Raw genomic sequence first — 27,551 nt, forward strand, 5'->3', positions numbered from 1 at the left:
ATCGATGTATCGATGTATCGATATGCCCCGCGAAATGAATTTTGGCAGCTCGCTTCGCGGGAATCGCAGGTCGCTTCGTTCGGGAACAAGAGAGACACGACGATGCCAAAATGGCGTCCAAAAGGCTGCTGTCCGATTCACGCTCACAGGCTCACGGTTGTGAGCATCGTTCTGTCTTCGTTGCACATCGAATATCGAACGAAGATAGAGCGATGCTTTCAGCGATGTGAGCGCGAATCGGATCGCAACCTAACGCTGCTCGGACACCGGGGGCCTTTTAAGACGATTTTTCGTTATTTACAGTTTTCTTCTGGCGTTTCAACATTAAAAAAAAATTGCAACAGTTTCCGACCTATGTAAGTACAGAAATCACTTTATGAAACCTTAAAGATGATACATAAATTTTCATAGATTTTTTGTAACACAGAAACGCTTTCAAAAGTCCTTTGGACTTGAAAGTCCCAGGGTATCCGGGTGAGTGCTCCAAAAACACGGTGTCTGCGCAGTGTTAAAAGCCACTCCAACACACCACTTCTGCTACTCCTCGTGTATCCTGCTTGGGTGATCCAGGGTGATCGATGCGCTTCTTCAGATTTATGAAATCTGCATCTCGCGCGAAGGAAAAGGATGCAGAAAACAATCCTTCATTTTGCATTTATTACAGTTGGAAAAACGGAATAATGAATACTCTGAAATGTATGTATTATTAACTTATCATGTTAAACTAGAATCGCACTAATTGAACAAGAGAGAAAGAGAGATTCGATAAGTTGATTCAGTTTCTCTAAAATTAGAGTAAAATTGAAATTTGCAATTAGAAGCACTTTATTTTTTTATTTATTCCCTTGCTTGATATAATTTTAATATGAATTTTAATACATTTTATTTCAAATTTTAGTGTAATTAATATCTTACATATGTAATAATATACATATAATGTATAATTAAATACTTCTTAACAATGAATAATTTTAATATAATTAACTTCAACTTTTTTTACCTTTTTTTATTATTTTTTTAAACAACTCAACTTTTTCAGTAAAAGAGTAATTATATACAAGCGAGCGTTAATTACAAAAGCTGATCATAAATGTATTGGATCTTTCTTTCCAATACCCTAAAAAAATATATTGATCCTATTGGTCATTATATATCTTAAATTTTTACGAAAAGCAATTTATTTTCTCGCGAGAAAGGATGTTTTTTTCGCATTGATGATTAAAGTTAAAAGCAAATCGATTTCTCCATACGAATTGCAGTCCGCATAAATATGCATATAGCGAATATAAATCTGGTGCTGATCGCGTTGACATTTTGCAGGCCGTGGAATAAAATCTGCGTTTAATCACTATCCTTGGCAAATCTTACGAGGAACGTAGAGGAAAAAAGGCTATATAGAATATACATATACATATATTGTAGAATTTTATGATTCCACAAAGAAATTAATCGTGAGTCAAGTTAGTGATTCAGGTTACGAAGTGTCGCGAATATCAAGCAGGATGTCTCGGAAATATTGCTATTTGGCAATCGGATTCTCTTCGAATTCTCGAGAACAAGGACAGACGGATAGAATCTCCAGACGAGACAAAAAGTCACGTCGACGTCAATGTGGTGTCGAAATGGTTTCAAATAATATTATTAAAAGTCGCTCTAACGCCACTTCAACGTCACTTTGACGTCATCGTGATTTCTTAGGGATTCTGCTTAGGATTACAGACGCATTATTTGTTTACTAACTTCTCGCCCGAAATTTTGCAGGAATCCTTAGAGAATTCGTACACGTCTGAAAAGTGGGGATTTAACCTGTCGCTTAATATATGAGTCTCAATTATAATTACGCGAAGACACGAGCGTGCGAGCGACAGTGTAGGACGAAGCTGTGATGCTAATTAATGTTACTCAATATATTGCCGAAGACAGTCGGACGGAAAGTTACAGAGACGGAGAGGCGTTTCGTAGCCTTATCGACGTCCCATGCGAATTTAATAATCAGTCTGGCGGCATCTGATTTCGTTGCAGCTAAACTTAACCGCGAGTTACGAAATCGGCATTTAATTAGCAGACTCGCAGAAATTTCTCGTACGAGCCGCCGCGACGAATCGGTATCGCAACATCTTATCTTCTTTAATCAGAGAATTCGATATGAGAGAGGCGGATAGAGTAGATGACAGCCGGGTGAGAGTAGGTTTCGCGTTCTATTCGGATTGAAAATCTTCTCGCGTCTATTTTTACGGCGTCCGTCACTTGCATTTTCTTAATTGAGTTGCATAAAAAAAAAGAAAGGAGGAAAAAACTCGTAGAAGAAATGGCGAACGAACAGTGATCATCATTCGTAGATTCGCAAGGCGAAAATAAGAATTTGAAGTCAAAACGATGGACCGTGCAATTTTTAATCACCCGGATGTCTTACTTTAATGCGTTTCTTTTCAATTAGAGTGAAATCGAACTTTGCAATTGGAAGACAGGGCTTTATTTTTTTATTTATTCCCTTGCTTGATATAATGTTGATATAATTTTAAAATATAATTTATTTTAATATGATTAAAACTGCAGTATAATTAATTTATATATAATTTAATATGTGGAGGGAAATTTTTTAAAATATTGACTTATACCACTATGGGTTTTACCCCTCCATAATTAAATATGATATATAACGTATAATTTAAAAACTTCTGCAACTAATGGTTTTTTGCACTGAATAATTATTTATTCTTCTAACTTGGCCTTCAATATGCATGTATAAATCAATATTCGATTGCCTCATTATTTCAGAAATACTTTGTAGGCGAGGTTGACTGCCCACTTCTTTAGTCGTTAGTCGTCATACTCTCGTAATATTAATATCTAGCATTTCTTGCGATGTTTTAAATAAAAAATGACATTATCCATCAACAGCCGTAATTAAGAAAATTGAATTTTTTTACGTCTCGGTCGGAATCGCGATCAAAGTCAAATTGTACAATTTATCGACATTGACTGAATTTTTTACGCGACTTTTAATTCTAATTAATTCTAGAACTTAATTCTAAGAGGCAAAGGAACGGAACGGGCGAGGCAGATAAATGCGACGCGCATTGAATTAAATAAGTATATTAATTTAATCACATATAATTACAATCACACGTATTTGCTGCGATACATACTGCCGGACTCTGGCTACAGGGTAATTTGTCATATGCTGAGAAAGAGCTTAAGTCGAAAACTTAACTAGAAAAGTGCGCCATTACCAATTATCGTTAAAAGATATATCGTCGAAAAGTGTCTAAACCTTTCGTACGCTCCTGTGCGAAATATAATATAGGGTAATCACGAAACAATGTATACGCCGAAATATCGACTTAACTTCTTAGCACGTTTACCATTCTTTGTAAGACATTCATTGCATTTCCTGTCTTCTGCTAAATTTTGCGATGCCCGTTTCTTTTCTCTAGATTTTCGTAAGTAAACCATACATTCGGGGATTGAGCAGCTAAAGTACATAGAAGACGCTAATGAGAGGGTCGCGGAGTGGATTACGAGAAGATTAACAAATAGGAAGAGACAGGGAGGGAGGCAGAACGAGTGCATTGGAGAAGCTTTCGTCGTGCTTGTGGCTTGCAAAGGCGCCGCCTGAATTTATATACAATTAGCTTAATCTAGATCGTGTATGGGATCGGATCACGTAAGTTAGGCGGGTGAGCGGTACCGCGGTATGGCCTCGTCGCGATCGGCAGAAATCGTTGCGCAATCCTGTCGAACAATCCGAGCCGGATACGAGGAGATCTTGTATGTACCTAGCGCAACGTACGGCGACGTCGTTTGACTGTTACACGACAATTTATCCTTTCCCCGAGAAGAAATACCGTGAAATAGCGTGACTAATCGAAGCGGATCTTGGTCCTCGTATACCAAAGTAAAATAAATACAAAATAAAGTTACTTCGTGCGATCGTACGCGTCTTTGCTTCGCGTTGCGCTAGGTTTGATGATTTTTCTGACGTCCATTGGAACGCAACCGGGCACGATCGATCTCGTCGAGGAGGCTACACCGCAACCTTCACCTCCCCTTTGGGGATAAGGTGGCCTTTCGCTGCTTTGTTTTTCGGGTGCTTTAGGGCTTCGGCGCCTCCGGCTGCGGCTTCGCGGCCGCCACGTCGGCCTCGCTCGGCGGCGGCAGGGTCGGGATGTCCGGGTATTCGAGCTTGGCACCGTCCTCGCACTCGAAGATCGGACAGCAGTCGGGGAAGCTCGCGGTCTTGTTAGTCTTGTCGGAGAGCTTGCACTTGGGGTTGGCCTTGGGCAGCGGGCCGCAGTCCTCCACTAGCTCGAACAGACGGCCGGAGTTGTCGTCGGCGGGCACGCAGGTCGAACGGCCGCAGAACGGCGCCAGCTCCCACGACTTGGTCGGCTCGATGGTCGCGCATTTGGTCGACGCGAAGCACATGCCCGGGAAGTCTGTAACGTGGAAATTTCCTCTCGTTAGAACGACGAGTTGCATGAAACCTCGACGATAAAAGAGCCGAAAAGAGAGCTTTGTTTAATTCGTTTCTCTTTCGTTTTTAGAAAATACGGTCATACAAATCATATAACGAATTATTTCAGGATGTGATAATTTACATATACAACTGTATAAATAATGTAACAAATTATCATCGGACGTAATTTAATTTGTTAATATACAAATGAAATAATGTACGAAATAATGCACGGTATAACGAATCTTTGTGCCGATAACTGCTTTGTGCAAGCTTGGAAAGGTGATGAACGACGCGTTAACATTTTAATCCGCTTTGGCTGACCTGTATAGGGATTCGCGAAATTTCTTTCGCACGGTTTTTATCGGTGACGCACCGTTAGTAAACGAGAGGAAAAGACCATCCGAATCTCATCAAAGTCGAAATAACGAAATAACGTGGTGATTATGTTTCCTTAATAACGCGCTCATTACCTCGTCACGCACAATTCCGCAAAAATGTCATTATTTTTTAACACGCCGTGCGCGCCGGACCTAAACCGACGCTAATGTCCGTACAATGTTACCCGTTAATTATCCCTAGCCTGAATTATATCCCGGCAAATGAAAGAGCAGGCAATATTTATAATATCGCGATGCGACATCGCGATGCACGCGGTGAAATCGGGGCCGTCGAACTTGATAATGTGTTTCGCGTAGGACGATCCGTAATTTACATCAGTATTTATTTCGGTAACAGGGAAAAGAAATCAATTAGATGAAAAACATCTTTTCCTCAAAATAAGTTGGATGAAGAAAATTATATCCTTAAAATAAAGAAAAAGAATAGAGCGAAAGAAAGCTACGGGATTTCTTTAGGAGTAAAACAATGAGAAACAAGAGTGGTAATAGAAAATATAAGAATCTATGCTAATTAAAATTATATATAGTTTAAAATGATACTGTCATTTCTTTTATTAAACTTGTGACACGTTATCGATAAATGATATATTGTATTCGGTTGGAATTATAAATCTTTTCCAAAAGACGCGAAATAAAGACATCTGTCTATTTATTTCGACGATAGATCGGTGTTACCGATTCCGCGCGCAGTTGATTCTTTTTCAGTAACCAGATCTTTGTGTTTTAATACATCGCGCTATTGTAATCTTTTTATTATTGCGAACGAATTTTATATATCCTTTATTATCTTATAATTATTTAATTTATCTATCATATTATCTCATATTCGTTTTAATGGAGTATCGCCCGAACGTTTAAAATTAATCTTCTCGCACCGGCGAACGCTTCGCTTTACGTCGGCATTCGCATCATTATTCCCATTGTAAACGACTCGACAACGAACGCGACAATGCCCGCTGGGTTCGGCATCCTATTTCCGAGTCGGTCCGTCAACCTGCAACACGCTAACGCTAATAATGACGGTCGCGAATTTCACTTCCTCGACGCGGAGCCGCGCGATGACGACGACGTATATACGACGGGTGCAACGGATGACGGCATTACGGGGCTAATTCGATTTGTAATCGTCGACGACGACGAATACGTTGCCTCGATACCCATCTACGAACGGGGAAAACAACCCGGTGTCCGGCGGCCGGGTGATCGTGCTAGAAACTTCAAGGAGAAACACTTTCACTGTCATACACCGGGCCGGTCGGTTGCGCGCCGCTTTTACGCAACGCCCCGACGACAAATGTTGGGCGCGTCGTTACGACGGACGTCGGACGCGTTGATTTTACTCGGCGATTACGTAAGAGCCCTTCGAGGCCTGTCGAGACCGATGACTCACGACGCGATCGTTTCACCTGAGAGAGCGAGGAAACTTGTCGAGAGGCGAGGACAGGATCTTCGAAAAAGTCCGGATCGACGATCCGGTTCTTCAATCAAATCCGGAGAAATTAAAAAAAAAACGCGAAAGATGAATCTGCGGGTAGATAATTTATCGATTTTCCGCGTGATTATGCGGTTTGAAAAAAACCTGCACTTGTTAAATTCGCAGTGTCAAATTGTACTCAATTTCAGTCATTTTTAACCATTCCCTTAGGTCGCCACTGCTCCTACTCAATGTGTCGTTAATTTAACTGAAACAATGTTAATTTAATTAAATGGAGTTAAAATAATAAATTGCGACACGCGTGGCAGTTAAAAATAACAAAATGTTATTTAACTCAGGGTATTGATTTAAATTTCATTCTTTAATATTTAACAATGTGTTTCGTCGTGTATTGGGATTTATGAGTCACGTCGACCGGTATCCCTCTCCGCGATTTCACATCCAACGCGCGATATCCGTATAGATATAAGATCGAACAGAGGATTACGCGCATTATTGCACGAACGTCAGGACGTCTGGCCGGTGTTAATCCGGTCTGAGCGAGCGTGTTGTTTCGCGAGGCTTAAACAATGACGTGTTCGTTACAGTTTTCTCAATGCCGGCGACGACGTGCGATCGACGTTTACGGCGCGATGCCGACTTAATGCCGCTGCGGTTTTCTCGTTTCACCGGTCGTCGTAAAATAGTAAACAAGGACACTTGTTAAAGCGACAGCAAGCGCAGAGATTATATACGATCTTCATGCCGATTCAATTAGAAACGCAGAACTCTCAGATTTAGAAAAGTAGAATGTAACTATTATAAATTTTCGAAGGAAGAATCGCAGACGTCATGTTTTTAGCATTAATTCGTTCACACGTTTTTCCTGTTATGCTTTATTACATTACGTTATTGCTGTTTCTTCAGCTGCGTCTTGCGAAAATGAATTCTTCCGCGAGAGGGATTAATTTTCTCGACAAGACGCTTAAATATAAATTACTAAAGTATTGTTAGTCGTAAGAAAACCTATATTTTAATAATCCTTTAAAGACGGATATTCTAAACAAGCCTTATCGCACAGGACGCAAAAAAAAGAGGCTAAGACTAGTGGTCAATTTTCAGTAACGGGAAATGAACCGTCCACCCTCGTTCTTTTTAACATCAAAGTAATACTGTATAGCTTATTGGCCACCTCCGTCCTTAAAGGGTTAAAAGATAAAAAGTTTTATCAGTGACTTTCACTCAGATTGCAAGAAAGCAAACAGTTCTCGGGACTCTGTGCATTGTTCGAAGCGCTGATAACCGCGATAACGTATCGCTGGCACTTTTTCGAAATAGAATGGTTGATATTTGTCTCGTTCGCGAGGATATCCTGCGTCTTTCTAAAGCGAAACCGATTCGATCCTCGAGAAGCTAACGGGAAGCAAAGAAGTTGAACGGAGTTACAATTTATTATCACGATACATACAATGATATATCAGTATATCGCATATAGTAATATATTATTATGATATACAGTGATACAGATGTGTGATGCCTCGCTAATCTCGAAAGTCTCGCGACGCAGGCTTCTCTCTCCCTGATTTTACCGCGCTCGATCCCGCCCGCACTTTCATTTCATCAGTCGCCAGTCATCATTTCTGCTCGGGATACCACTTTCTTGGGTGCGTTTCTCGCTTTCAAACAGCGAGGATACTTTCATGCGACCTCACCGTAATTTCATATACATTCTTTTCGATCGGACAGCAGCATCGGAGTTGATATATCTTAAAACGTGTACGAAAAGATCTATTTTCTTATTTCTTTTTCTTTTGTGCTAGAAAAGGTCGAAGGAATTAGAAGGCGATCGTTCTGCTGTACTTATGTGTAAATGCTAGGTATTGTTTGTCGAGACGCGTTTCCGCGAGCTCGTCGCGTACTATTCCGAGGCCTTCGCCTCGCGCGATATCTGCGACCTTCCAAGACGACGAGCAAATAATTCTATCCTTTCCGTGAGTTTCCACACCCGTGATGGCGATCCTACCGCCTTCGCTACAATTCGAGCAACGAGGTCGCCCGTAATATTCCTCTCCCCTTGTCCCTCTCCGTGACTAATTCGATTACTCATGGAAATCCAGATCTGCGCGGACAAATAAGAAAGAACACGGCCACGGGTAATTAAAGACCGGGAATTAGTCTAATAGCCTCTACGCGAACATCAAGGATTTTCTCTCTGGAAGGCACTCAAACTGATCTCCTTCAAACTATCGCTCGCGGTCTCATTGGAGTAATCTTGCGATTCGCGTCGAATGGTAAAAAAAAACTGCCGCTTGTATAGTGCATCGTTCCTTAATTAATCGCGTCTTAATTGGCGAGAATTTTATCTATTTTCTTAAACGTAGCATATAATCGTCAGGATAAATCTGAGTTAAATACCACGCGTCCCGTAGATCCCAATACCTACAATTAGTGGCATATTATCATTTGCATTTGTCTCGTTGAACTACCTCCTTTTTTTACACGCATCGTTTTTCAAGAACTTCTAAAAGCGACAGATTTCGCAACGGTCTTCTTAACTTATCGAGAGGAAGAGAAAATGCATTACTGCACCCCACGGACCGTATAAAGAAGAAAGTGATATCGGGAAAGGGGGAGAAGGAACGGAAAAGGGTGGGGAGAGATTATAAGGGGATTGTAACAGGTGATGGTTACAGCATGAAACTTTCACGCGGTCTCGTGATCTTGACGAGCAGAGCTATTCTCTCGACAATCGTCTGTGGGATCTCGTGCCGCGATACATCATACGTGTCCTTGCGTGAATCGGGGATTCGCAGGGACCGCGCCCGCGTTACGAGATAATGGGCGAGCCGACGCAAAAAGACGTCCGGCAGTTACGTTTTATATCATGGCCGATTCACGCATGGATAATTACTTGGGATAAAATGCCGAGACGCGATAATTGAGCGAGAAAAAAGTGTTAATCAAGGCCGACACGAGAACGGAAGCGAAGAATTGTGAGGCGTGGGCGAGGAGATGGGATTTTTATCTCTAGCTGTCTCGGAATAATTCACGGGAACTCCAGCGAATCGTATAATACCTCTCGCGATTGGGATAATAAACGGTTCACGTAGAATCGAGAGCGGATCTTGGATTTAGTTATTTTCTATAAGCAAGATTGATCGAAATAGCATGAAGTCTTAAATGACAGCTGAAAATTCTATTTTTTAGAGTGAACAATTTAAAACCAATTATAAAAATGGAATTGATTCTACATTTCTTTTTTTTTTTTTTGTTTTTGTTTTTTGGATCAGTAGGTATATGGAACATTTCCAAGCTTTTTTGACAGAAGAATTCGACTCTTTTAAGATGATTCGAATGCGCATCGCTTATTATTTCCGTCACGGATGGCATTCGTAGCACTACGTGGCATGTCATCGGGATTCAGAGACAGCTGTTTAATACGCGTGACAATGCATCGTAAGAAAGCCGAATGTCTCCCGAACACCGGTTGAAAATAATGACAATCGTCCCATTTGTCGGTCATGCACATTACATGTTCTTTGAATTCGGCCAGACACCTAACGCAGTGATTCTCAGCCGACGTTTCACGCCTCGTTTCTTCTTCATTTTTCGCGTACAGGCGAATCTACTTGCGAATCTTTGAGAAAAATTAATCTCGTTTTTTTAAATATAAATATATTACATGGACTGACAGAACGCGAACATTAATTCAACATTTTACACTACGCATTTTTATTATCCTTGATTGAAATGCACTAACGAACTTGATAAAAGATAGATCCAACTTGCAAACACTTGTCTTGCGAGTGCGGAAAAAATGATTTCGGAGAATTAAAATTAGTCCGCATCGATAAAAATAATTAATATGTATTAGTCTCTTATCTTTTCGCGCGAGCTGAGAAGCGCCGTGCGAAATCACGCCATTCTAAAGGCGATATCTCTTCTTCGGCAACAACAAATTAGCATACAATCTATTACGCTAATAGCTGACACATACCCATCTGCTGTCAGATATATTGTTTAATTGCTTCTATCTTACGTGATAATACCAAGCGATATTAGCATCGCGTTATGAAGATAAAGATCGCTACTTCAACAGCGAGATGCATCGCGATAAAAATATTCTTTCGTGATGAAATATCTTTTCGAAGCTATCTTTAGCAATGCTAAGCAATGCTCGTATAATTGTCGAGTGCCAACAATCGAACGTTGAATTGAGACTTTTCCAACTGGTCTTTTTAAATAAAAAAAGAAAAAATAAATATAAAGTAAAAAGTGAACAGTATAAAGTAAAAAGTTTTAAGTAAAAAAAGAGTAAAGTAAAATTCGGCAATTTTTAAAAGTAGAAACATAAGTAGGAGTAGAAATATAAATTCTTACAACAAAATTATCTAAAAGGAAACAACGACAGTCTTTCAGGCCGCGAGCTTGCCGCGAAGTAAGATTCTACCCTGGAAAGGGTCGGCTCGGGCTAACTCACCGCGGAGAACGTCGGCGGGTATCAGCCTCCGGAAGGTTTTCGGCCGCTCCTGCACCTGGGCATCCTGGGCGGCAACGAAGGCCACCGCGACGCACAACAGGGCGAAGACGATCTTCATGATCTCGAGCCGGGCGACAGACGGATTCACGAGGGGAGAGCCTCCTTCGCGATGGGAGGGATGAAATCAAGAGAGGAGTAGAAAAATGGAGCTTCTTGTATCGATTACGACTGGTTGGGCCCGATCCCCGTGGCGGCATTTTATAGCCGGCCATCGGGCGGGGTCCCTGTTATCCCCTCCAGGATCAGACGTGTGGTCTCTCACCTCTTGAACCACCAGTCACCGAGGCATCGTTCGCGACCGGGGCTCCAAGTGACGTCGGGGACACCGCCGGGGTCCACGCGGCAGGTTGGTAGGGACGCGTACGCGCATGGGGGACCGACGTGGCCGCTGCAGACTTTGGTCGTGTCCCCATCCCGGTACGAGATTCGTTCGACGTGGAAAAATAAAAATTTCCGATTGCTACACACAACGAGGATGTTCCTCGACTTACAAGCGATCAAATTGAACTTCACCGAAGAGCTAAATGACTATATGAAACTACATTCTTTAATTAATTTTCGATGAAGTTTAATAGGGGTTTAATTTGACGCTTAATGTTTCAAGGACGTAGGAAATTAGAGAACCGCAATAGGTGATGACTAACCTGGATATTTCCATTGAGGAAAAGTTGGCGTCAAAGTGGCCAGAGAATCTATTATTGAAAGCATTTTTGTTTGAGTTAGTTTTGAGATATTCTTAAGACAATACATATACACAGAAAGAGTTTCATATTTTTAGACAAGAATTTTATTTTATACAAGATTTTTGTTTTTAGACGTTTTATTTTTATTTTTCTTTTATAATGCCGAGTTAATTATCGCAAGCCAACCGTAAAATACGAGAAATTATTCTAAAATACTTTTGTTTGTCGAGAGTTTTCAAGAGAAAACTAAAATAATCTAAGGCAATATATATTGACAACGCATTCGTGAGTTTAATGGATCAGGTATCACGGTTAATTTATAGATCGGCGTGATAATCGTTAATAAGACATGCAGCGAGATTAATTGACGGACAACCGTTTATTATCTTGTATACTGTAATCGCGAAATTGCTGTATACATGTCTTCGAAGACGTGGATTATCGTTAACTTTCATCCGTTCATTAGTAAATCTCGCGAGCGCTCATTAGCGCGATTAAAACGAGCCGATGTGGCGTTTGTAAAAATCTCAACCGTTCTATCTAAGTTAGTATTAATTTCAGATCAGCGATAGTGGATCACGGCAGTGAGTGACGTGGCGAGAAAAAAAAGGTACCTTGACTCTCGAGACATTCTATACGAACGCGCGTATAAAATTAATAATTATGCGTCTACGGTTATATATTATTCTGCTACAATGTTGAATATTAAAGGATGAAATTGAAATTGATATCTTAAGTTGAAAGACATTTCATTATTTTTACGTATGTCAAAATTTATTATTTTAACTTTATTGGTTTTGTTAAATTAACGTTATTCTAATTAAATTAACGACGTATTTTAGGGTAGAAGCAGGATGACCTATAGAAATGGTTAAAAATGGACTCAAATTGAGTATAATTTGACACTGAATTTAACAGTGTTGGTCAAAGGCTCAATTTCAGTTAGATAAATTGTAATTAACACCCTGTGTATCAAGATGCGTGCGTATGCGTTGCGGTTCCGTGCGCACTTGCGTGCGGCATGCGAGAGTTACGTTGTCACGTTAAGATAATAGTGTGAAAAATCTACATCGCTCGTTTTCAACAATTACACGGGGATGACAAGTAATACGCATTGAAACGTTAACATGACAGAATTATAATAAAATACCGTTGTCTGTATAGGTGATGGATTTGGATACCACCCGCGCGTTGACGAAGAAGAAAGGCGTGTAGTAGCTGAAGATGAATACAGGTTTTACGGACCGTACTGTGGAAACCTCAGCATTTCGAAGAAAGAGAGAAAGAGGCGACCTTAGGGGAATTTTACTCGTTAAACAAGATCCTCTATCCGAATGTTCATAAATTTAATCGGGATTTAAATTCCGCCGCCCGCTTAAAATCGATTTAGATCAGGATTTATGGCGATGAATAATTTACGAAACGGATTATACAATGTAGAACCAGCTTGAGAAACTGGTATTGTAGCTGCAAGCTTTTTATGGCAATGCTCTACGATAAAAATAGTCCGCGTATTAGCATCCCGCAATTAATCACGATAATCATTCTCTATTCTATTCCGGCGCTGCAATGCAGAATTACGATTTAACGCTACGCTCGTCTCGGCTTTTCGGAGGTGATTTTGTGTAACTCGCGCGAAATTTTTTTTCCTTTGAAAAGCAATTGAGCAACCAGCCCGTCGAATACACAGGAATCTTGTAGCGCCATTAATACGGGCTTCTCGGGAAGAAATTAACATAGCCATTAGTAAACGGTGAACGTTAGGAAAGCCGCGAGCAGGTGATTCATTTCAGCGTGAAGGAGTTGCTCAAAAGGCGGCGACCCGTTTGTATAATATAATTCGTATGTTTTGTAAGTAACGCCGATTAAGCGCGGAAACGCACGTTGCTCAATATCGCGCGCGTGTTGCACAATATATCCTCGTCGCACGTGTGAGATTGAATCTCCGGATGAAATCTCATTCTTTTATTCGAACGCCGACTTAATATGCACGCCCGCGCTGCACGGAATATCCGGCAAAGAAGATTTTACGACATACGCAATATTGCATAAATATTAATTGGCGGAATCTAGAAAAATAATACAACTGTGTTCTCTATAACGAAAGTCCTATTTAAATCGATATCAAAGGGTCGGTGCGTGAAGGAAGATCGTCGAGATGAAAGATCGGAGTTAAATTAAATCTTGCAGCTACAATAATTTACATAATATTTTTACTCTTACTTAATTTTCCACTACTCTTACTTAATTGCTTTTTGCAAATTTGGCTCATCAGTCTATTAATATCCTCCAACAGAAAATTCTCTTCTACGTGTGCAAGATGCGACTGGAGGGAAGGCAGTGAGTTGCATTGTCCACCGAGAAACCTTTATCACCCGACTGTCGGCCTCAAACGAAGCGGAGGCTGAGAAGATGTCTTTCCCAATGACTGGCGATGCCGTCGTGGATGACGCCACACCCTTGACTTCGCGGTCGATCTCGACCTCGCACTTGGTCGAATCGACGATTTTGGACCCTTCCTGATCCAATTATATTCAATTATAGACGATGAGCTTGGTAATTGGCATCGACAGCGGTAGCCTAGTCTCAGTCTTGACATCGGCCTTCGTCGACGCTTCTGTCCTCGCTTTGATCTCGATGTTCGCGCGGGACTCTACCGCCTTCGCTTCCGCTTTGACTTGGCTTGGTTGCTGAGAAGAGATCGTTCGTCGCAAAAGAAACGGCCAGGGCAACCGGCGAGCAACTACTCCGAACTGAGAAACACCTGACAGTTTACTAATCGCTAATATTTGTTTAACAATTTAACAAGAAGTCGGAAGAAAGATTCAAAGAAATTTCTCATACTCACTTATACATATATGTACATACATGACATGTGTTTAATCATGTCGCAAGTGGGGAGGAATCGTATTACAAAAATTGTAAATTTGGAAGTTTTGTTGTAATTTCTAATACACGCGACGATATCTGCGATATAAAGATTAATTTGTTCTTTTAACAGTTAATGTAAATAACAGTAATTTTAATCTCGGTTTAACTCACTTTTTATCTTTTTCTAATTCTAAGAATTAGAAAAAGATAAAAAGTAAATTAAACCGAGATTAAAGTCAATCTGCACTGGTAAATATGGATATAATTTAAACTTGAAAAATTGAACCGGTTCTGGAGTCAAACTGTCGAAGAATCGACTCTATCCAGGCAAAAATTTAATGGAAATATTTAACAACTCTTATAATTACTTATAATTCCTATATTAATTCTTATATCAAACAGTTTAATTACTGAATACAATAATAATATTAATTATACGAGACAAGGAGAAAGAGAGGGAAAATAATTTGTCGCAAACCTCTGGCAAACGTGAATCCGTGCCGGATGCGCGAGTGATGTAATTGCTGCGAAGCCGGTGGAACTCAATTGGGGCGATATATTGTGTGCCGAGATTGCCGGGACAACGGCCGGACTGGGCACGGCTCCGAGGTGCATGGCACGACCAACGCCTAATGGTAATTTGGGATCTGCCCAAATGGAGAAAGTTTCCGCGTTGATTTTCGCACGCGAGACTCGGCGTTATTGCACGCTATATTTACTTTGCTGCTTGTCGCCTTCGTCAGAATAACGAGGAATACTTACGAGCGACGAGGAGAAAAGATTAGATACATAGTTAATAATAAGAAAATATCTATCTGGTGATTCTATAGTACTATTCTAAGATCTGTAGAAGAGGAAAAATAATTGCGGCTTTAAAATGTATTTTTCACATTACGATTACACTTCGACAGCATAACTTCCTCAATTACATCACGTATGATTTCTACCACTCCGCGCACCGGTACCGCCGCGTTTATCTTGTGCCGTATTTGAGATAATTGTAGAAATAAATCGCAGGGAAACGCCACTTGACGTAGGAAAGTCGAATGTTGTTGCTGGGTGCAACTAATTGGGAATCCGACTTATGTAAGGCTGCCTATGTAAGAACTAAGCGTTATCATAAACGTGTGTCATAAAATATAGAGCAATAGGAAGACTTGTGTACATTTGTGAGATTTGTGTACGTAAGTTTTAGGAATGAATGAATTGTAAGATGTCAACCTACGCCTGAATACAATGTAGGAAATGTAGTAGAAAATGGAATACAGAGATTCGCAATAATTGAATTTTTATTTATAAGAAACTGCTGTACGTGAAATTCTAGTTATTCTTGCTGACGACACTTCGTCGAATCTTCGAATCACTTTGTAGCTAAAATATTAATGTAAACCAATTGAAACGCGCTGTTGACAACGAAGAAATATGACAATGTCCAAGCAAACGAATATTTTTTCAATAATATTGTTAAAATATGGTATCGTGGCGACGGAAATTATTACTGCGGGGAAGTTAAAATGTTATTTTTTTACGTACACATTACTTTTTACATGTATATAAAACCCGATAAATAATAATAATAATTAAAAATATTTATGTATATACTATATAATGTAATATATATGTATTTATATTTTATATATATCTCATCCACTCTCGCGTGTAGCCGAGTTGGCTCCAGCGTGAAAAGGTGAAAGCAGATCGTATGGAATAATCCGTGGAGAGAAGTCTCGTGCAATAAGGAAAAAAAAAGAGAGAGACAACGATCTCTCGAACGCGTTCTCCATGTATGACGAATCTGGAACTAAGCCTTGACACACCGGATGGTAGAATTTAGGTCTTTATTTATGAGATAAACGCGTCCATCGACGCATTCGGCTGTGTTACGTAACAATGTAACAATGTAATTTGGCAGATTAACTGTGCTATATTTACCGAGATAGATTGTCAAATTGTAAAACGACAGGAACTAACGGAAAGCATTCTCTGAGTTGTCTTACATCTGAATTTCTCCGACTTGTCACGTATTATTGGATCATTCCATAAGTAAGGCGATTTTTTGTCTCTCTTTTATCTTTAAAATAAAACAAAAAATTTGCCATTTTAATTTTAATCCAAAAATATAATTTTCCTTTATTTACAACTTATACCCATTTTTTAATCTTAAATTTTCAATTCTCTGGCGAGATTAAAGTCGGTTTTGAGCTAAAGAATAAATCAAGCTCTCTTTTATAAATGCTTTATTTATGGGATGACCCAATATTACAAGCGTTTATGTCGTCTAGAATAGAACGATATCAGTTCGTTATTACTTGTTGTGCCGAGGAGAAACTAAAGTCAACTGTAACACGGTAAACGGTTGTTTGTGGACGATAGGCGAGAAAGCGGCAGTGAACTTTTGAAACTTTCCACGTGAAAGTGCAAGTGAAGATGTTGCCTTTACATCGAATATTCGATAAACTGACTAAAATACAATTTTTATCGTAAATAAATTCGAATTGCGTTATACATTAATAATTAATAAATAATTTAAATTAAGGAATCGATGGCGCATCGTTGAGCGTGGCAAAGCGCGATTAACTGAGGAATAAATGAGTGGAACGTTAATACCGATTTTACTTAACGTCAAATAAAACAATTATTACGTCTCTTTGTTTCTGTCTTTCTTGATAATTAATGAGCCTTACAATGAGCGAAATATATTATCACATTTTAACTAGTTTAATTAAAAGTATACTTCAGATACTTTTTCTTTTCCAAATGATTGCCTTGCGTTTTCGTTTTCGTTCATGAAATGGCTCGACCACTGATTGCCTTAAACCGCAAACGCAACGACACGAAATATTATCTTAATTGGTTCTCAGGTATAATCAGGACTGCGAGAATTGCCGAAGATGATGATAACAATAATCGACATTTTTATCGCGCGCACAAGTGTCAATCAAGTGCGAGTTTTATCAAAATTCTCATTTTTATTTTAAAATTTTTCTTTCAGAAAACCACTGATGCACGCGGAACATTGTAAAAAATGAGATTAAACGTTCGACAATCGATTCGCGATATTATACGAGCTTCTTGAAAGCCAAATCGATGAAATCTATGAAATAAAGAGCAGAAAAAAACTTGATGAAACTATACAAACTAATCGAAATTAGGAGATTTACAAGAGGCGGAGACTATCAGTTCGGCTCCCGAGAGACTCGTACACAAATATCAGACGGATTACATTATGGAAATTGGCCAAGCCGCGACGGAAATTTCCATAATGGAGATTGCCGGGATTTTACGATGCGCCTCGCCGTTTTTTCACAACGTGTAAACGTGCTAGGTCAATGCAACGGCGCATAACGCGCTCGTTGCAACAGCTCGCGATGGGGATCTGTCATCTATCCAGCTAGTCCAGTCAATTAAAGACATGCCCATCCTCTTCCTGTTCGCTTTCTGCTCGTCCGCTGCAACTTGACCCTTCGTCAACTTCTTTTAGTATTTAATAATACCTTGTCATTAATTAATCTTATGTATGTGATTACATAATCATAATCCCGCTCACAAATAAAAGATTATCATAAAATTTTGATTGCTAAAGTTGAAATACTTTTATTTTTTACTCTATCTCACTCCTAGTATTCTGACTTTCTCTTTTGATTTTCAAGAATTTAGATTCTTATAGAGTTTAAATTCCCAAACACATGCCTTAAAATTATCAGGAGTTTTAGAATTGCATTTCTCTAGAAATTCTTTGAAAGTTCTTGAAATTTTAGATAGTGCAACCTCCTCGATATATAATCACATATTCTTCTGATACTTTGTCGAATTTTAAGACTTTCGATTTTCTCGATTCAAAATCCCGAATTCTTATAAATTATGAAAATTCTTGGAATTTTACCTCTTTGCTTATTATGTTCTCTCGATACTTTTTATAAGACAAATGTTTTGTATTATCAATGCACATTTTATTACATTTTTACAAATTATATATAAAAATTACATATATCATACAATCATACATTATTAGTGATACATATATACATACATATACAGATCTTTTGTCTATTAGCATTAATTACATACAATTTTTGACAGAGACATTAATAATCATCGTTACTATAATTATGTATATATTAAATTATATATCGACATATTAATTTATCGAGCAATTCTTAGCTCCTCTTTCTCTGTTTACATATTTACATATTATTACCTGAACTGTTTTATCGATTGAAATTATACATGATAAACGATCTTAAATAAAATAACGTCTAGAACACACTTTCAAATATCTTGAAGACGTCATAAATTTTGTAACACGAGATGTTTTAAAAATATCATACAGATAATTACATATTCTGCAAGAATGCTAACGTCTTCAAAATTTTTAAATTTAGACGATATCGCTGCATCGTATTCTCTGGATGGTTTCTCTTTCTTACAATCAAATCTCATCGAAAAAGAAGCTCGCATTAAAAATCTTAAACTCGTATGTCAGGCCAATTCGAAAGTGAACGCTCTAATCAGTACTCTTAATTTTAGTGTAGAATGTCATATAGAATCAGTAAAGCAACAAGTCGCGTAACTTGCCCTTGACACAGTTCCAGTCCTATATCATTCTCCCATTGTTACGTTATCATGAGAAGTTTCTCAGTGCAAGTAATTATTGTACGCGAACGTGCGGCTAACTACGTAGATAATCAGCGGGGAAAAATGAAATCGATGAGTCTGAAAATTATGCATGCGAGACGGTGCAAAGTGGCCTGCGGATGCGCGCGCGCGAAGAGACAACTATGAAACATTTATGAGAAAGAAACCGTCGTTGCAAAAGACGGGATATAAATATTAATGCTCATATAAATAATTAATTTAATATTAAATTAACTATTGGGAAACAATACGAAATCACATTTTAATTATGAAATAATTGCGCATCGACAAAGAAACCTTGAAAGAGCGGACTTTTCAACACATTTTGTTAACTGTCTCGACAACGAACTTAAATAAAAAATTTAATTTATTATTCAGCGCACAACGCAAATGATTCCGAAAAAATCGACAAAATTATTTCGGTGAATGTATTTGGCTAAGCAATCGTGAATTAAATACTATTTGAATTCAAAGACAATAATTAAGTTGAATAATCTCGCGACATTAAAGACTACGATTTGAAAAATTAATACGAGCCATAAACTCCGTGGCATGAATTTTTAAGTAGATTTTTATCGCTTTCGTATATTAAATTTCTATCGGTGGAGTCCATTTGTTCAAAGATTAGATTCACGAATATTCATCATTTATTAACTAAATTAAAAGCAATTATATTAATGTGAAAAAGAAAAGAACTGGAAATAATGCGAGTGTTTTTAAAGCAAATGTACACGGCGATACTTCGGGATCGGCATCTTTTGCCTGTGAACATGTATTCAGAAAAATAAATAAAACAAACAAATCGACTCTCACTCTCTCTCCATCCTTTTGCCTCTCTTATATAATTCGAAATAATTTATACCTCACGTATGCAATCATTCTTAGATTACACAAATGTTAAAAATTACATTCCAGCTGCCATTCCCATTCAGCGACGTACTTGACACGCTATCGCTATACACATTTATAATTATAATTATTATATATAATTAAATTATAATCGTTATATATAATTAAATTATAATTATATTCTACAACTTAATGCTTTAAGTGACAACTCTTTCGACGAATTTTTACATTTTTGCGAGGTAGTAAAACTCACGGCAAAAGGAGAAAAATATTAGTAGAAGTCATGAAAACTTTCTGCTCATGATAAAATCGTTTCTTCTTTTTTTTTATTTGTTTTTATTAACCTCTCGAATATTAAAGTAAGTTTGCGATAAGAAATAAAAAACACCGTGACATACATGTGACAGTATCGACCTAAAATTTGTTTCTCAATTTCGCGTACGAACACCATGGTTTATACAAACTATATATGTACATACATAACTCCTCCATGTGTGACGTTATATATATATATACATAGTTATATACATCGACGATTATCTAATACAAAGCTAATACGAAGTAATCTAGGTAATGTACTATTATTTACAGAGAATAATTGCTATTAATAGAATTTCGTGAGGTTCCCAAGAGCTCGTTTGCGCAGCACTTTCATTTTCGCTTAATTATTCTAATCAAACAGTAGCGATCGTCACGCGTTATGCATCCGTACAAAAAAAAAGAAAACCAATAAGACAGTTATTCTGGTCCAAGTATCGTCGAATGAAAAAAAAAGGAACAGAACGTACCTACATAGAATACGATCAGATAATTCTTGACAAAGAAAAATATTAAACGATACATAAAATTCTTTTTGCATGCTCCATTACACATTTGTCTTTTGTTTCGTTATGTTTTTCATTGATTCTTTTTTCGTATGCTTTTCATATATTGTGCTGATATGAATTGTATATTATCAATTCTGTATTGTTGTGCATGCACGTCGATATTATTATTACGAAAGAAACAAAATTATAAAGGACACGACAGTTCTAAAAATAATTGAAATACGCGTGAACATGAAACGTTACAATATCTTTTACAATATATAAACGAAACCTTGAAAGAAAAACATGTCGCATATCTCGCTATTATGAAAAAATATGAGCGCGTCTTAGAATTTTTATGTTAAATACGTTTGAGATAACAAGACGACAAGAAATACGTAGGGTCTGATACACCTGGGAAAAAGCTAACGATAAATCGACAAGAAATACGTACAATCATCTTTTAGCTAATATATTTTTCACGCAATCTATCAAGAACTTTAATCGCGAAGATACATTTAATAATTAATATTCCATGATAAGTTTTCCTATTTTAAGTGAACATACTTTTGTTGCCATTATGTCACGATAGATTGATGTTGATTGTACGTTTCATTGATATTTAAACGTTTAAAATTATCCAAAAGCAAAATTTCTCATTTTCTAATATAACTTGTTACATTTTTATAAATGGGCAAATGGCTATAAACTTATAAAAAATATTTTTTGTTAGCACATAGCTAAAATACACATAATATTCAATATAGGTTGTCGTTAGAATCTTTATCAAAAACACTTCTCTTTCTCTCTCTATCTCTCTCTCTAAAGAAATTTTCCAATCCTTCTTTCTAAAAATGAAGAAAATGAGTCAAATCAGCATCCTAATTTAAAACAGGATTTAATGGATGAACTTTCTGTGTCACTCTAACGTCGTGTTACAATTGATAGAAATTGTACAAGAAAATAAGAAATTGTCTTCGGATGGTTTTTAATATACCAATTATCAAATGTATCTCCGATTAGTTCTTAATAGATTACGTGGAAAATGTATTAGCTGAGAGATAATTGTACATATTTCTCTTTAATTTAAAAAGAATTTAAAAAGAAACGCTGTATAGTATATCGTTGCAACATAAAAATTCCAAAACGTGCTCATGTTTTTTCATAATAGAGATATACGACGTATACCTCTTTCAAGACTCCACGTACACAGGATGTATGGTAATTACCGTGCCATCTCTCATAAGCAGATATAGAGCGGATTAAACTGAATATGAAAGTCCTTTTACTATTTTGTGAATTCCTCAATAATTAACGAAAAATTAATTTTAAATTTGCGAATTATGCGTGCATTCGTACGACTCAGCGATAAAAAACAGTCCAGTATTACGCATTTGTTGCTGCTAGAAGCACGCTATTCCCAAAGCCTTCCTGCGCACGTAGTTGTATGTTGGACTGATTTATCTCGCCGAATCGCGCGAACGCAAAACAGTAAATGACTTTTCTATTCAGTTCAACTTATTCTATCTACGTACGAGAGATCGCATGGTAATTGCCAGACATCCTACATAAAAGATGCTTTAATGATTAAGACTCACATCTCAATATTTTTTGGAAATTGCATCTTTTTATATGAAATACAGTAATATCTCAAACAGTAATTACGCGATTTTTCATTAAAATGACAAAAGATATTAGTTTTTTCCTATTAAATCCTGTTTTAAATCAGGATATCAATTTATCTGTTTTTTTTCTTTCTAAAAAGAATTGGAAAATTTCTTCAGAGAGAAAAAGAAGTGTTACAAGTGTTGCCGGGGTAGCAACTATTTTGATCAATAAACATTCCGACAATAAACTATATTGAATATGACATATATTTTAGCCACACGCAAAGAGGAAATTTTCTACATTCTTCAATGTTGACACTTTCGATATTTAAGAAGATATCAACCATTAAGCGGGCTAAAATTATTCCGGGAAGGCGAATCGTTCCTGCCAAACTTGCGAGCGGTGTGTACTTTTTAAAATTGGATCAAGGACAATCGCAATGGAATTTATACGTCCCCTGAATCTCTCGGTGTCCCGCGCAATTTCTTCCCAAGGACCTCTTCGGGCTGCTCGGTACGCATAATTCCATGTTACCATGACGTGTACGACTGGAGTCGGGTCGAAACTCACCTGAAATAGAATTTCGAATCTCAGTATTCTCTAGCTAATACATTATAGGTATATATGTAAAATTATATCTCGTGTGTTTTTAATATCATATAATTTATCATATTATAATGAAATTAATATACTGCATTCAATATTAATGTTCAACAATCTCAAATTCACTTAGCGCATAGCTGCGCTAAAATGATCATCAAGCATTCTATTACATTAGTCATCTTAAATTACGATATATCAGAAGTGGAAGGATATCGAAGCAAAGATACACGCATAATAAATATCATCAGTTAAATTATCTAGTTCGGCAAAAATAAACTTGCAATTGTTAATGTTCTTAAATTTATAACATTTGATATCAATTTTATAACATGTTATATAATATGTTATGCTTATAGATTTTCTTATCGTAATTTTCTCGCTTCTGAAATCAAAATGGCTGACGTAAATATTGAAGATCTTTAAGTACCTTCTTTGTTTGCGCTGTTGATGCCTCGCTGTCGTCATCAGCAAAGACGATCGAGTCTCCGTCATGGAAGCTCACCTCATTATAGCCGTCAACGTCGTCGTTCCCTTCAGTGGCAAAGGAACTATTGGTAGTATCAGAAGTTTCGGAAATATTAGAATCGTCAGAAGTTTCAGAACTGTCTGACGGTAATCGGCGGCGTTGAAACGAATGCTTTTGCATTAGACTATTAAAATCTTTGCAGTATTTGTCGCTAATATTCATTAAACGACCATGCATTCTTGGGCATTCCATCGCTTCCTGTTCGTCGAAGACTATGGAACTATGATTACTGTCTTCAGAATCGGTGGAACTCTCCGACGACGACCGCATCCGAAACGAAACTTCCTCGGCATCGTGAGTTTCGCTGTTGGAATCCTCGTAGGAACTATCCCTCTTCCTCATCGAATTAGGTACATAACGTGCTCTGATAGGGTATTCTGTCGCTCCTCGTTTCTCACGTGTCTCGGACAATTTTTCATCATCGTCGTCCTCGAAAACGATCCAATCATCCTCAACTTCAGCGAAGTGCTCTGACGATGTCCGCGATCGGGACGAATCCTCTTGTGCATCAGACATCTCGCCAGTGCTGTCCTCAAGATCTTTCATCCTCGAAGGCTTAGCTATGTAACGCACTTTGGTCACGTGTCTCGCTTTAGTATTCTTCTTCTTCTTGCACGCCTTCGATTTTCCTCTCGTAGTTGTTGTTCTAGGGGATCTAGATATCGACGGACTATCGATCTGTTTTATGACGTGATCCGAAGGATCTATGCTGTTTAAGCTATCAAACTTACTGTCTAACGGATGATCGCTTGGTGCTGCACCGACAAGATTGTTCTGCATAGTCTCATAATCTTCGTACTTGATACATTCCTTCCGGCGTATGGTTTGACTCACCCCAGAACGCCTCAGCTGACACTTCGCTCTACCGCGACCACGACCTATCGCGATGGCGTTGGCCTTTCTCCGATAGTGTTGCTTCGTGGGATACAACGGACGCTTTACCGACATTCTCACTGATCCTGTTTTGCAGTAAAGTCGATTAGTCACGATGTTCCAGGTCGACGTCCAAGCATTTCGACAGACGTTGGAAAAACGCGACATTGAATTTTCCTCAACGATATTTACGGGCGTGGTTGGCACATCCGAATGAGAAACCACGAGGAAAGATTCGACATCCGTGTCTTTGTGGATGTCAACTTCGCGCTTCCGTGGATCGACATCCAAAGGACCAGAAGCATCAGTCATATTGTTCATTGTTTTTTCTATTTCGTTAACTTGCAGCATAGGGTGAGATTCTGTTGTACTATTATCGTCGTGCGTGTCATCAGAATTCTTTCTGAGGTTTACATCATTTCTGATCTTAATTGAATTAGAGTCGTCGACGATATGCCAGCCTTGCAGGTAATCCGTTTCGGGCGCACGTCCAAACATAGAAATACAATCTGTGGGGTATTTTTCCTTCGAATCGTGTGGCAATTTTTCCTCTTCCATTGTGTACGACAGATCCTTGGTCTTCATCGACGAATTTTTCAAAAGACCAGAAGTCAGTATTTCATCATTTACTACCGTAACTGACAACGGATTATTCGCTCGATATATCAAATTCCGTAAGTAACGTCCTCTTATAAAATTCTGGACGAGAGATGTTCTCCGATCATTCGACGATGGTGCGTTGTCTTCTCCACGTAAAACGTAGAGCGTTTGCCTCTTTTTCATCGCGATGTAAGACATTATTGGGTGTTGTGCGGAATACATCTTGAATTTGCTACAGGACGAGAAAGATTGACGAACACGTGATGCTAGAGAAGTCTAAACGTGCAGATCCAAGGAGCAAAGGAATCCCTGGCGTGTTTGAACTCAAACTGGTGTTCTGCCTGTTCTTCTCGATATTGTTAAATGTGCTGAAAAAAATATAATACGCCGATTAGAATATATTTATCAGCAAATAAAAAAATTACGATAATATAAGACTTTATGCGAAACACGGTAGACTTAAAAAAATTTTAATCTTGGATATTAAGAAAAATTGCGAATTAAAAATATTATTATATATAAATGTATGTACATGATAATAATGACAATGTGATAAAAACAAGAAATCGATATGAACTTTTAACTTTAGATTGTCGCGTGATGAAAAAGATTTGCGGAAGGAGGATCTGCTCGGTCTGATGTACTCGCGAGCCTCACAATTTTGACGTGTGTTAGCGCACAGGTTCGCTAACATTATTTACATACTGATATCAAGACTAAACTTGAAAATAAACAGTTACCGTCAACACCTGTGTCGATCTCGGTAAAGTATAAACAAATAAGACAAACGGAATTTAAATTGGACACAATTAAATTTAAATTACAAAAGGTAAAAAAAACTTTATTATTGAATTTTTTCGTTGACTCCCTTTAGATATTTTAGAAAAAAAAAATTGAATTTTGTTTAGGAAGATTTCGTGTTACCGTTGGAAAACAATGTTATGGAACTGTTATAATTAAAATACGCAATTTCTTTTTCAAATTCTTCTTTTCCGGGATGTTTTTTTAATTTCAACTCGTTAAACCAATGATCCTGCATATGCATTATATTTCTCTCCGTTTTCTTCTTCGGCTCGAAATAAATTTCTCTCTAAAATTGAAAATTTTACATTAAATTCATTAAAATTTACATTTCCCAAAAATGTAAAAAAAAAACGAAGTTAATTTCTCTTCATAATTCGACTAGTTTCACTACATATCTTCATAATTAAACCTCCAATTTCAATTAATCAATAACTTTATCGATTAAAAATTTAATAAATAAGGATTTCTAAAAATTTTGAATCCCCAAAGTTCAACTTAAAAAAAAAATCCATATTTTCGGCCGCTAAATACAATTTCTTTTTCAAATTCATTTTTTCCGGAATGTTTTCAAATTTTAATTTATTAAATAAATTATCCCGCATATGCATATGCCACTGACATCCCAAAATTTTCCTGGAAAAACCCCAATTGGCCGAAAGCGCGCCCGTCGCTCGGAGCGGCCACGGCCATGTTATCAGGCATTCTTTTCACACAGAAGTATGCGTTATCGCTAGTTACATACTGTCACAGTATATCACATTACTGTCTACATTACTATCGATAACACATATATTTCTCTTTATGTGGAGATCGATAAACAACACGGCCGTGGGGGCCCGTGAGGAAAAACGGCTGCGTGACGCGGGAAACGTCGCGTGCTCCATGACGCTACATTCCTCGTGCACGTTTCGGCCGTCGGGCGTCCATGCCGTCTATAGCGATCGCACGGTTATTCATAATGACGCAAAAGTCCGTCGACTCATCTACGCGCACGAACATATTGCGCGACGCGTGCATCGCGCGCGCGAGACGCGCTTCGCGCGTATGTATAATCACATATGCACACGTGCATATACACATTACCGCGCACACATTCGTAACTTACGTGTGCTAATACTACGATCCTCGACGCCCTCGTAGCGACGCAGCGGGTAACGTCGTATGCAATGCCACGGGTTTCCCGTCAAACACTGAAGACAACACGATTCGGGGATGATTTCCTTTAATTGCAGATCGGCGTCGATTGCCGTGTTGATTCCAGTCGATATCGCGCAGGCGAGGTTATTTATCTCAAACGGGCACATTTTTACAGCACACATGTTGACGAGATACTTCAAGCGGCCATCTTCAACTATAAAATGAGAATGAGACAAGGGGCAACGACGGGGGAACGAGGAACGCGTACACAGTTTCCAGCTGTGTCGAAGGCGCATGCGCGGCGCGACGCGAGCGAGGCAGACGCGAAGGCCGCTCAGGCGCGTATCGAGGGACAATCCGAGGGGGCGCCCGCGCCCTCCTTTCCCGCCCGTACTGCGCGGGGTATTTTGTTTTGATTGCATATCCCAAATACCTTTATTTTCTCACTTTAGAAAAAGATACTTCATTCTGCAGTTTCTGCGGGGAAAAAATACGATGAATAATTTCTCACGTCCCCTCGAAAAATAAATACGCAAGTGCGAGCCCGGTCGGCGCGGCGCCTCGCGTTTAGGCACGAGCCTGCCGAAACGGTCACGTGACCGTTCCGCGGGGTAGGAGGCGAGTTCTCGAAAATGCGTGAAACGGCGGGTTTTTAGAAATGTTCTACCGATTCGGCGTCTAAATTGTTGCAAAACAATGAAGAATGTTGCGTGATGAATTTTCTTTCGAAGCGGGAACGGCT

The 27,551-nt window shown here is 38.4% G+C and overlaps 2 protein-coding genes and 1 long non-coding RNA gene across 3 annotated transcripts; 1 reads left to right on the top strand and 2 right to left on the bottom strand.

The window, feature by feature from the left end:
- The first annotated feature begins 55 nt into the window (after positions 1-55).
- On the top strand, positions 56-16,859 carry LOC139814356 (uncharacterized). The gene is made up of 3 exons (XR_011732430.1): positions 56-356; positions 428-696; positions 10,686-16,859. It is a non-coding gene; the product is annotated as an uncharacterized lncRNA (long non-coding RNA).
- LOC139814354 (uncharacterized) lies at positions 3,081-10,891 on the bottom strand. Its single transcript, XM_071780568.1, has 2 exons — positions 10,755-10,891; positions 3,081-4,439 (listed from the first exon to the last, which is right to left on the bottom strand). Exons 1-2 carry the CDS (start codon positions 10,870-10,872, stop codon positions 4,096-4,098), a joined length of 462 nt encoding a protein of 153 aa, XP_071636669.1. The 5' UTR covers positions 10,873-10,891; the 3' UTR covers positions 3,081-4,095.
- A 1,803-nt stretch (positions 16,860-18,662) lies between the features above and the next one.
- Positions 18,663-27,043, bottom strand: Ppp1r15 (Protein phosphatase 1 regulatory subunit 15). Its single transcript, XM_071780531.1, has 3 exons — positions 26,778-27,043; positions 23,297-25,236; positions 18,663-22,836 (listed from the first exon to the last, which is right to left on the bottom strand). Exons 2-3 carry the CDS (start codon positions 25,088-25,090, stop codon positions 22,627-22,629), a joined length of 2,004 nt encoding a protein of 667 aa, XP_071636632.1. The 5' UTR covers positions 25,091-25,236; positions 26,778-27,043; the 3' UTR covers positions 18,663-22,626.
- Between the last annotated feature and the right edge of the window lie 508 nt (positions 27,044-27,551).

This window comes from Temnothorax longispinosus, chromosome 6 (assembly GCF_030848805.1).
Source record: "Temnothorax longispinosus isolate EJ_2023e chromosome 6, Tlon_JGU_v1, whole genome shotgun sequence".
Lineage (NCBI taxonomy): Eukaryota > Metazoa > Arthropoda > Insecta > Hymenoptera > Formicidae > Temnothorax > Temnothorax longispinosus.

Excerpts from the sequence above, each read along its gene's own strand:
- Ppp1r15 (XM_071780531.1), bottom strand. The coding sequence starts at position 25,090 with ATGTATTCCGCACAACACCCAATAATGTCTTACATCGCGATGAAAAAG. Across the intron at positions 22,837-23,296 it reads CAACAGCGCAAACAAAGAAG|GTGAGTTTCGACCCGACTCC; the intron begins GTACTTAAAGAT and ends ATTCTATTTCAG.
- LOC139814354 (XM_071780568.1), bottom strand. The coding sequence starts at position 10,872 with ATGAAGATCGTCTTCGCCCTGTTGTGCGTCGCGGTGGCCTTCGTTGCC. Across the intron at positions 4,440-10,754 it reads ACCCGCCGACGTTCTCCGCG|ACTTCCCGGGCATGTGCTTC; the intron begins GTGAGTTAGCCC and ends TCCACGTTACAG.